The following is a 12,130-nucleotide window of genomic DNA, read 5'->3' as shown; positions in this document are numbered from 1 at the left end:
AACTTAGGGTGCGTTTTGTGTTATTTTGTAAGCGTCGTCAGTAACCGAGGTCGAAAAATTAGGTTTCGTAATCGATTCTTAGATCTGTGGCTTTTAGGAGCTTTTAGGCCACAAAACTCCCAGAAAAGAAAGAAGGACGACGAACAAAGAGAAAAAGGGAAGGAAGAGGACCGAAATCGGCAACGAAAACGCCGCGGGAAGGAGAGAGAAAGCTCGCCGGAAAATCGACCAAAGTCGGGTAAGGAAGACGAGATCCACAGATCCGGGTCAACCCGAACCCAGAACCCGGGAGAGCCAGCCTGTTCCTCCCTTGGCCTCTGCCCTCGGCCCAGCCCAACTACAGCGACCCAAACCTCAAACCGGCCCAGAAGCTACGCTTCAGTTGAACCAACCCAGACTAGACCCACGGTCCACTTGAGTCGCCCTGCAAACCAAACACTTGCGGCCCAGCCCAGTAATCCGAGGCCCAACGATTAGTCTTGGCCTAGTAGCCTTCCACAGCCCGCGACCCGAACCACGACCCGAATCGGACTGCGACCCGCGCTTCGACCCGACACTACCGCCCGACGTGGCTCTCTCTACTGCTGCCACGTGTCACACAACGGCGCAGACAGTCCCTCGGCTCGACTCGGCGCAAACGGCTCAGGCTCCCTCCGGTGATGCTCCGGCGGCTCCAACAGCTGTTTGGCTCAGTTCACCTGTTTTTCAGCCCAGTTTTCACTGTTCCGACCCTCCCGAATCTGTTTTCGGCCCCGATTAAGGTATCCGAGGCCGTTTCAGAGCCGTATTTCACATTTATTAAACTATAGGTAAATTATTTGTGAAATACTAACGGAAAGTGGTGGACGGTGTGATAGGAAACAAACCCCGGGGACGTAGGAAGCAGCTCTCACAGAACGGGAGCTTACGTTTAGTTATTTAGGGAGTACTTCGGCCAAGGCCAACCAAGTAAGTGGCCTTACTATAGGATAGGCTAAATAAATTGTTTGATGCTTGATGATATGTGCCCGTATATACATATTTTGTTAAGTGACGCTTGATATGTTTGACGCACGTTGTGGCATTATGATGAGCATGATGATTGCATGATTTTTACCTTAATATGATGATGTTTTCCATATTGAGCATGCTAGATGATGATGAGTGCCATATTGCATCATGTCGTTAGATCGATGTAGGACACAACCCTAAGAGCATGAAAATGATATTAATATAAATATCCACGAGTATGCGTTACCTAGAGTAACAAAGAGATGAGACTAGAGGGTTGTGTCAGAAGAGACATTACGATGGATTTAGAGGGACCTCATGCATTTTTTATGTTCATAAGCATAGGGCTACTTCCCCTAGAGACGATGAGTGCGGACGCGCACCTTATGATGAGCGCGAATGCGCACAGGTGCGAATGCACACAGATGAGGGTGTTTATGAGGCACATGACACTATGGGGTTCCGCTGACCTCCGGACGTCGCTACAGATTAGCTTGACCAGAGGGTCCAGGGGGTGTGCGAGCGCCCTGGGGATTCACACTCGCACGTGTGAGCCGTGTGTAGGGAAGTACTACACATCCAATTTGTCCGAGACTGGAGGCCACCCCTAAGATGATTAGAGATAGGTTCCTATTCATGATTGCATGTGTTTGCATTAGCATGGCCCCCTATAGTGGGGTCACTTAGTGAGTATTTCTTCGAAATACTCAGGCCGTGTGCCATATTATTTTTTTTTCAGGTAAAGGCAAGGTGCCCATGTACGATTGACGACGGCATCGTGATCAGAGACTGTGGCGCGTGCATAGGATAGTTGCATATTTAATTCCTAGTCTTGGTTAGGATAGGGCGTTTGCATTTCATTCATTTATATTAATTAATTGTAATCGTTTTATTTTATTTTTTTGAACTCCAGCACGATGTTTGAAACACGTAAGTCCGACAGTGTTTTCCAATGTTTAAATGTGTTCTGAAGTTTTAAATTTTTCCGCTAATAAAGATGAACACTCTTAGGTTTCTATTCTGCATTAGAGATGAGCATGAAACGTTATTGGCGACTCTAGGTATGTAGAAATTTAGGGTCGTTACATATGAGGTCACTCACTTTATATACAAATTTCTACTAGGATCGTGGTTTAACGATATGAACTTGTACGTGAGGTCAGTTCTTGTATGTACATAAGATGATCCTCTAGGATCGTATCATGTATACAAATTCCTACATGATTGGGTCACTCCCTACATGTTTATGAGATGGTCTACTAGGGTCATAGACAATGTGTTAAGAATTAAGATCCTAGACGAAAAACAAACAAACAATGAACTAATTGAAAAGAACTATGAACTTAAACATTCTAAAACATTGTTTAATAATTCGTGAACAACTCGGATTTTCAGTGATTTCTTCATAAACGGCTCGATTTCGACCCTATTGACATGGCTATTTCCTTCAACACATATTTCTTGATCTTTCCGGTCGATGTTTTTGGCAGCTCCGCCATGAACACCACTGTCTTCGGCACCATAAATCGCGGCAGCTTCCCTCTACAATACTTAATAATCTCCTCCTCCGTCGGCTTTCGAGTCAATCCTTCTCTCAAGCTAACAAACGCACACGGCGTCTCCCCCCAAAACTCATCCGGTCGCGCCACCACTGCCGCCTCATTCACGGATGGATTCGTATACAAAACCGATTCCACCTCAACGCTGCTCAAATTCTCTCCGCCACTTATAATCACATCCTTCGATCGGTCCTTGATCTCCAAATATCCATCAGGATGCATCACTCCAACATCTCCGGTAAGGAACCACCCCTCGTCGGTCATCGACTTTGCCGTTGCTTCTCGATCTTTCCAATACCCAACCATGATCGATCCTCCACTCACAACAATCTCTCCAATCGAAACTCCGTCTTGTTTCACACTCTTTCCGGTCTCTAAATCAACCACATCTACCGCCGCCACCGCTGCAGTCCTCACACCTTGCCGCGCTTTCAACCGCGCCTGCTCTGTCGCCGGTAGCCGGTTCCACTCTGTCTTCCAAGAGCAGCAAATCACCATCCCTGCTGTCTCCGTCAATCCGTATCCATGAGTAACATCAAACCCTAACGATTCAATGCGGAACAAAACCGCCGCAGGTGGCGGTGCTCCGCCAGTGAGAATCTTGACCGGCCGATCAAGCGATCGGTTATCCAAAGAGTTCGTTAGCATATTCAACACCACCGGAGCTGCACACATGTGTGTGACGTGATGGCGACGAATCAGGGAAAAAATCAACGCCGCATCGAATTTTCTAATGCAAACATTTGTGCCACCAACGGCGGCGATTCCCCAGGAAAAACTCCATCCGTTGATGTGAAACATCGGTAATGTCCATAAATAAACTGAATTCTTCGGAACGCCCCATTCGAGAAGCGAATCGAAAGCAGCTATGAAAACTCCTCTGTGACAGTGAACCACTCCCTTCGGTGACGACGTGGTTCCAGAGGTGTAGTTTAGAACGATCGGATCCCATTCACTAATGGGCCGAATCCACTGGAACTTAGAATCACCTTTTTGAATCATTTCCTCATACGAATCGACAAAATCGATACGAATTGAAACAGAGGACGACAACGATTCCTCTGCCGCCGCAGCATCGTCATCGATGAGGACGAGCGACGGCGGATTTGTCTCCAGTGGGAACAAGGCCAATGCATCGGAGATTAGGGCACAATAGGCTTGATGGACGAAGACGAGTTTCGATTCGCTATGGGAGAGAAGCGTGGAGATGGTTCGAGCGTCGAGGCGGGTATTGATAGTGTTGAGAATGGCGCCGGCCATGGGAACAGCGAAGTGGAGTTCGTACATGGGGGGAGTGTTGGGAGAGATGACGGAGACGACGTGGCCTCTCTGGATGCCGGAGGAGGAAAGGGAAGAGGCGAGTTGAAGGCATCGATGGTGAGTCTCCGACCAGGTGTAGGTGGTGTGGCCGTAGATGATGGACGGAGAGTCGCCGTAGATGGTGGCGGCTCTCTCGAGGAAGCCAATGGGAGTGAGGGGAGCGGAATTAGGAGTTCTTGGCTTCAAATCTTCCATGGAAATGGGTTTGGAGGATTTCGTTAGTGCTCTGTAATGGCTGCTCTGTTTCCGTCTCTGCAAATATTGGAAGTTGGAGGAATGAAAGACGACAGGATAATTTATTATACAAAAAAAAAAATAATAATTGATAAAAATCTTTGTATCTCAATTTTTTAATCTTATAAATTAAATTTTTTATTAAGTGTTATATATAGAGAAACACAAGTTAGAAGTGGGTAGCTTTATGTTCGATATGAATCCAAAATTTCTTACAGCTAAGTCTTGAAAGGTTAACTTTATAGAACGCCACAAAGTCAAAGTGCTATACATTCCTATTAAATCGATCAATGTCGAGTTGAGTTGAAGATTTTGATAATTGAAGTCTCCCAAATTGTACTACGAGAGCTATTTTGATAATTGAAGTCTCTCAAATTGTACTACGAGAGCTTCAATTTATACACGAAATCAACGAAATCAATTCATGACTCATTTATGAGAAATTTATTTGAAACTAAGTTGGGTTGGGTTGAATTTTTAAAAAATTAAAAATTTGGGTAGGTTTCACCGTTGGAACAATCTGAAAATAGAGTTACCAACCATTCTGCCATACCCTGTTTTTAATATTATTATGACAATTAGTAATGTGTTATGAAAGTTTGATATTTGAGTTTTATGAGATTTAGTTATTAATGTAACATAGATAACTATATGTTTAAAAAAAATGACAACTAACTCGAAAATAGAGGGTTGTGTTGTGTGTTAGTTATGAACTCTATTTCGGTCGCCTAACTTGAAATTTCAAGTCCGTTGAAAAGAAATCTTTTTTTTTTGTCATTAAATTAAAAAAAAATGAGATATTGATTCAATTTAATTTCAAGTGTGAAATTAGTTTATAAATGATTCTTAATTAGTTGACTTTAATGGAATTAGAATTAATGTGATAGTTAATACATGTTTAATATACTTTAATGTATATATATATTTATAACATGAGTTGTAAATTTGTTTATATTTATTTTTATTTTTTTATACACAGGAAACAATTAAAAACCAATTTCATATTTCCTCAAAAATATATTTTAGTAGCTTAAAAAATGCATATTAGATAAATAAATTCAAGTTTTTTTTTTTTGGTGGATTAAGTATTTTTCTTTTTTTTTCTTTTTTTTAAACGTGACAAAAATGTAGACTATAAATTAATTTGAATAATATGATCTAGGGTAGAAATTAATTAATTTACATAAATCATGTCTACTCTAATTATAATTAATTGAGAAACTAATCTAATTATAATTAATTGAGAAACTAATTACATTTAATAGGATTAAATTAAAATAAGTTAATTGAATGAGTGTAATTCATTTTCAATTTAAATTAATTAATTTAGGATAAAGTAAACTCTTCGATTTAATTTCATTCTCAAATTCTTTAAGTTGATAAGTAGATTTTTTTTTTAAGATATCAATTTCTAAAATGATAATGGACATCCGTCAAAATTATTATTATTAGTAAAGTGGTAAAGAATTAATCACGAAAAAAATTAAACTTAATAGATAATTAGAAATCGAATTTAGACTCAGATGCCAAAAGTAAGAATTAAGTTCTTATAATTTTAAAAAATTAGAATTTATTTCTTTAGTAAATAATCTTTAATGTATGAAGTATTTATGAGAATTTTAATAAATGGTAAAGACTCAATTCTCATTTTTGTGACGATTAAATTTAAAATTTTACTAATAAATTAAATATTATTTTTTATCTTTTAATATTTAGTCGTGATACAAATTTTAAAATTGGTTATTATTGATTATTTGATGGTACCCTTATGAGCACGTTTCTCTCGGGGTCGAATCAGAGTCAACCGACTCGCATAGAATATGGAGTGAGTTTTCACCTATTTAATCGTTGAGTCGTAAGGTTACCTCTTCTATCTACTTCTCTACAAGAACTTTCTTCTTCCTTCAGACTATATCAGGTTAATCTTTTGGAGTGACGTTCATGAATGATTATTGCTCCTCTTATTTTATACGTCTTGTAACTTCATCTAAATGGATATAGGCTTGGTTGTACCTCTCGTGCCTAATCAATTGGCAAAGTAAGTTTATGGGCAAGATCATCTTCAACTACAGCGGGTACAAGGCGTTGGAGGATGTTGCCTCGTAACATGTTTTAAAATGTGTTGAAAATTACTTTTTTCAGAAAAATTAAATGATTGTATTATAAAATGGTAGAAATCTATTAGAATGTTGGATGAAAATATAAGAAATCTACTAGAATATTGGATGAAAATATAAGTGATTATGAATTGAAACGACGTGAGGTGATTAAGATTAAGATGTTTATATAAATTAAATTTGAAATTCGTATAAATTATTATAAATTAAAAATATTTATGAAGGTGAAAAGTAATATTGTAATTTTTAAAACAACAACAATATTGTTTAAATAAAGGATATTAAAAAAATTAAAAAAAAAATTATGAAATTGTTTTGAGGGAGAGTAGAGTGTTCAAACCGAAATCTGAATAAAATATCATATGAAATCGAGGAGTCTCTTAACGCGTTCAACTCTCCGAATTCGAAAGGGAGAAATTTGACCAAATTAATATCTGGATAGAGGAAAATTTCTACATTTTCCTCTTTGATCATTGAAGAGAAACCACAGTTCGTCAAAAGCAGCGATCGTAATCGGTGGCTATGGCTCGAGCAGGTGGTCGGAGCAGGAATGGGAATGGGAATGAATCGATGGTTGTAGGGTTTCTGAAAACGGCGTTCAGATTCTTGAAGATGGCGGAGTTTGAGATACTTTTCATTCTCTTCTTCGTTGTAGCTTTTATTATCTTCAAAGATCTCGTAAGTTTCTCCCTTATTCGTCTGTTCTTATTTTTGCTCTGTCTTGAGGCTTGCTGTCTCAATTTGATTGGATCCGATGATATAGATCGAAATGATAATTGTACAGAGCCATCTTTGCTGTTGATTCGTTGTTTTGGGATCTTGTTATCAGAAGTTTCGTGTATGTTAGTTTACTTTGACCCTCGAATTAGATTTAATCTGAGCAGCTGTTAATCTTCTTTCCCTTTTTTTCAATGTATCTAGGTGCTGGTTTAGTCTAAACTTGTGAAAACATTAGAACTTTTCGCTAATTTCAGAATGACAAACTCAGGTTTTAGGGGAAAAAAAACTGCTGTTTTTTGGTTTTCAAAATTTGGCTAGAAGGTAAGAAAAATATTTTTGAAAGTAGATTAGAAAACAAGGAAGAAATCTATAGATTAGAAGACAAGGAAGATATTTATGTGTGTATGATGTTTATAAATAGTAAACAAATCAAAAAAGTTATCATAGAGAGGTCTATTAGAAATTTTGCACAGTAAGCAACAGATTGTAATTATGATAGCCACGACTGCATTAGATGGAACATGGCTGTTTCTGTTGGTCGAGAACGGTCTCATGTCAGGCTCGTTAGAAAGCAATAGTGAGCTGGCCTATATTATAAAATAGAATCATTTGAAGTGTCAAGAGATCCTTGGGGTTGGGAAATAGGTTGTTGTTGCTCCAGTCATGGTAAAAGACTAGTTTTATATTGCTAGACATGGCTTTCTTATTGAAGGCTGACTTTCAAGTGGATAGTAGTTCTTTGGTCAAATTCTGAGCAGATTTCTATAAGGGAAACTGTACTTCAAGTCTATGCTTCTCTAGGCGTAGGCTATATTTCATTGTGGAGAACGAACCGTTTAATGTTGGTAGTTCTTAGGTTTGTAAGATCGAAGGGTGGAATTGCAAGAGATGAAGGGAGAAGGCAAGATACGAAATAGAGGAACGATATATTGAAGAGATAAATGATTTATATGTTCGTGTCCGCAATAGGACGAAAAATATAAGTCTAGACACACAAAGTATTCACAATACAGAAGGAAAAGCTTTGTACAAAAGGAAATAAAATACGTTTAATGAATAAGAGAGTGAACCCTGCTGTACTTCTATGATCTCCTTTGGATAGAGTTTTGTCATAGGTTGATGTCTTGTTCATCTGTCTCTTCTTTTTGGCATTAATGAAACCATTTTCTCTTGCCAAAAAGAACATTTGGAGAATCTAGACGTCTGCAGTAAAAGTTATTTTGGTGAATCCCTATATTTATGTACCACACTTAGAAATAATATATTCCGGCCTTTTGCTTGTCATTTTGCCACATATGTGCCATTATTTAGGAGTTCCCATAGCTATATTGTTCGCTTGGGAGCACTTTCCTTCCCTAGCTCATTGGCGTATAACAGGGCAACTTCTTGAAATGTGAACATATTGATGACTGAAAGCAGTTCTCAGGATTCAGAATGAGGTCATATTGTAGAATGGATTCTGTTCATAAATTCAGGAAAAGGGGAATTGATTCTCTCCTTCTTAGTTCCAATAAGCTTGTATAAATTTGGTTGTTTCTTTTCCGTTCTGAGGTGTAATCAGTTTGAGATAGCGAGATGCATTGCATTTGTACGATTATGGAAAAAAACCTTCATATCTTGGATTTTCTTGAATAAATTATTGTAGACCGTTCTTGTAACAACTCAAACCCACCGTTAAAGATATTGTCTGCTTTTGTCCGTTACGAATTGTCGTCAATCTCATGGTTTTAAAACACATTTGCTAGGGAGAGATTTCCACGCCCTTATAAAGAATGTTTTGTTCCCCTCTCCAACAGATGTGAGATCTCACAGTTCTTGATGTTGTTCGCTATGTAGGCCTAGACGTCAACATTGAAGATTAATTTCATTGTTTATGTTACTCGTGGGCTCACTCTCCCTTTTCAACAACAGTCAGATAGATTCATAGTGCGCTTGGTGCAGTAGTTAGTTAGTTGAGCGTAGGAATGCTCATGTTGAGTTTGGGCTTTTATTCATTCAAGATTTTTTCTCTAAAACAAAGTAGAACTTCCATACTTACTCCGTTCCATTACTAACTTTCTAGTTTTCTATTTTAAAAGCTTTTTTTTCTTTTTGCTTTTTTAACCTTTGGAACAAATGAGCAAACACTCTATAATACTCTTTATGTCTAGATTTTATGTTAGCTCATAAATATTTTATAAAAAAGAATATTTTTAGTTCTTGAAACTAATCTTTGTAATAAATTATTTAGCAAAAACTTGACATTAACACTTCCTCTGTTGTTTATTTGCCTTATCATTAATTAGATCACGAACATCCTTATCTCGTTAATTATCCATAGTATGATTACTGTTCATTATCTATTTTTCTTATTCTCCCTCTATTCATGTGCAAAAGCTAAGAGATTCTAATAATGTGGCAAACAACTGCAGACATCAAGACCAGAATACAATCAGATCCTTGTGAAGAAGCCTGAGGGGTTTGATATGTGGCCATTCCCTTAAATTCTTTACCAATGCAACTGGCTTATACTCACAGCTTTCTAGGTTTGTATCTTTTTATATTGATGTGCAGGATGATGCAGAAATGTTTATTGACATGCATACGTTGTTATTGATGTTTTCGTAACTCGGAAAGTTTTTGAAGTAAATACGGGTCTTATGAATATCGTGGAAGTGTTGAGAAAATGTCAAAAAAATATCAAGAAAATGCAAGAAATTTGGAAGATATAAGTGATGCTAAAAGACAGCCTAGCCGATATTGTCCTCTTTGGCCTTTCCCTCCGACTTTCCTTCAAGATTTTTAAAATGTGTCTTTTAAGGAAAAGTTTTCACACTCTTATAAAGGATGTTTCGTTCTTCTCTCCAACCGACGTGGGATCTCACAATCCACCTCCTTCCCCCAGCGTTCTTACCTCCACTCGTTCCCTTCTCCAATTGATGTAGGACACCTCAATCCACCCCTTTTGGGGCCCTAGTGTTCTTGTTGGCACATCGTCTCGCGTCCACCACCCTTCGAGGCTCAGCCTCCTCGTTGGCACATTGCCGGTGTCTAGCTTTGATACCATTTGTAACAGCCCAAGGCCACTCCCAGTAGATATTGTTCTCTTTGAGCTTTCTCTTTCGGACTTCCCCTCAAAGTTTTTAAAACGGGTCTAATAGGGAGAGGTTTTCACACCCTTATAAAGAATGTTTTGTTCTCCTCCTCAACCGATGTGGGACCTCACACTATGTTAACTTGATGTCTCTAAATCCCATCCCCATCACCTGAAAATATAACACTTTGATGTGCACAGTGATGAAAAGAAAATATAACACTTTGATGTGCACAGTGATGAAAAGGAAAGATTTAGTTTTAAGGAATGGTTTTATAATATCGTAGCTTTGTTACACTCTCAAAAAGACTATCTTTTGAGCAGACAATAAAAGATTTCGATTTCAGCATAGTTAAAAGAGTCCTTCGTCATGAATCCACCATTCAAGCAGGAAATAGATTGTTAGTACAGTTCCAACAATGTGGAACAAATACAATTAAAGCAAGGGGTCCATAATAAAGAATCGTTCTCCACAGTGCAAGACAATTCTGTGGTTTAATTTAAGCCAACAAGAACACTACTTCCTCAGCTCCTCGACTCGAGTTTTAACGACATCAAGACCCACTCTAATCTCGGAAACAAATCGAGTAACACGATACAGATCAACACCGACGAGTGCATACTGCTACGATCTTCAGCCAAATCAAAGGAAACAAGAGTAAATGTAACCGTCTAAATCCACTATTAGCAAATATTAGTCGCTTCGGTCAATCGCGTATTTCACAGTTTTAAAATCCGTCAGTTAGGGAGAGATTTTCACGCCCTTATAAGGAATGTTTCGTTCCCCTCTCTAACCAATCAGCGGGCTAGTAGATTTATCCGTTTCGGCCTGTTACGTGTTGTCATCAGCCTTATGGTTTTAAAATATATATGCTAGAGAAAGGCTTTCCTAACCTTATAAAAAATGATTTATTCCCCTCTTCAATCGATGTAAGATCTCACCGTAAAAGTTACACCACAGGCTTTTGCAATAAAAAATATAGGCACAATGCCATAATCAAAGCTGTAAAGACCACTCCTTGCAAGAAAACAATCTAAACACGAACAAATTACATTGTCAACACTCGACCGATCGCTAAATACAGGGAGATGAACTAACAACGAATCGACCCAATATATAGTTCATGAGCCAATCTCCAAGCCTCCCACAAGGAATGTCAAATATATTAACTATAGAAAGTAAATAAAAGTATCAAGAATCTCAAGATTGTACATTTCAAGCCCTCCAAGTTCAAGGTCACACAAATTGATGGAAAGGTCGTGTTTTTGTGGGACTTCATGCATGTGATGTTACATAAAAGTTACGTATTTAATGGTCTAAATATGATGTATGTTCAACATCTCTAAGTACAAACATTGATATGCACTTATATATTAAAGTTCTACCAACATAAATCTAAATGCATAGCTTAATTTAATATGAAGTTGCTTACCGAGTATTTTTAATACTAAATTTTTTCTTTTAAATTTTTTTAAATAAGGATAGAAACGTGCATGACACGTCACGAGATGATATATTAACGATGTTAGGAGGGAAAAAGAAGTCACGTTTCACATATGTTTCTTTTTTTCTTATAAATTATTTTGGTACCCATTTGGGTGGATTTAGGAGTTAAAGTTTGTTTCCAATATTCTATTAAAGCAATAGTTTTTTTTCTTGGGATCCCAAAATAAAAGTATTTTAATTTTATGCATAGGAGTTGTTTATGAACATTTTTATTATTTTTTTTTTTATAAAAATGAAGCGTTCTTTAAAATTTTAAATATCACGAAGGTAGTAACAACTCTAGTAGTAAGAATCGATGTATTTACGATTTTTAAATTGATAATCTAAATTAATTCCTTTAAAATTGTTCATAGTTTAATTAATAAAATTATGAGTCCACGAAGCTCGTACAAATTGACGCATATGTAAAGGTTCAAGATTTTAATTGATATAATAATTAGAGTTTTTATTAAGATAAACTCCAAAGTTTGTGAGTATAAATATGTCTCCACGAACAAAGTACAGTTGAGTCTTTTCTCTTTATATGGTTTTCGACCAATCTAGCATATTCATGCCAACTTTTTTGTTTTCTATGAACCATACTGTCTGTGGATATTCACATAACTATGTC

General features: G+C 37.5%; 1 protein-coding gene and 1 long non-coding RNA gene across 2 annotated transcripts; one reads left to right on the top strand and one right to left on the bottom strand.

Moving 5' to 3' along the window:
- Positions 1–2,371: 2,371 nt before the first annotated feature.
- LOC111463113 (probable acyl-activating enzyme 5, peroxisomal) lies at positions 2,372–4,388 on the bottom strand. The gene is made up of 2 exons (XM_023106935.1): positions 4,320–4,388; positions 2,372–4,121 (listed from the first exon to the last, which is right to left on the bottom strand). The coding sequence occupies exons 1-2, from the start codon at positions 4,374–4,376 to the stop codon at positions 2,394–2,396; spliced, it is 1,785 nt and encodes a 594-aa protein (XP_022962703.1). The 5' UTR covers positions 4,377–4,388; the 3' UTR covers positions 2,372–2,393.
- Positions 4,389–6,540: 2,152 nt separating this feature from the next.
- Positions 6,541–9,586, top strand: LOC111462588. Its single transcript, XR_002713765.1, has 2 exons — positions 6,541–6,898; positions 9,352–9,586. It is a non-coding gene; the product is annotated as an uncharacterized LOC111462588 (long non-coding RNA).
- The last annotated feature ends 2,544 nt before the right edge of the window (positions 9,587–12,130 follow it).

The sequence above is a fragment of the Cucurbita moschata genome, unplaced genomic scaffold (assembly GCF_002738365.1).
Source record: "Cucurbita moschata cultivar Rifu unplaced genomic scaffold, Cmos_1.0 Cmo_Scf00002, whole genome shotgun sequence".
In the NCBI taxonomy this organism is placed as follows: Eukaryota; Viridiplantae; Streptophyta; class Magnoliopsida; order Cucurbitales; family Cucurbitaceae; genus Cucurbita; species Cucurbita moschata.
The sequence above is the reverse complement of the archived record's forward strand: the minus strand, read 5'-3'. Positions and strand labels throughout refer to the sequence as shown.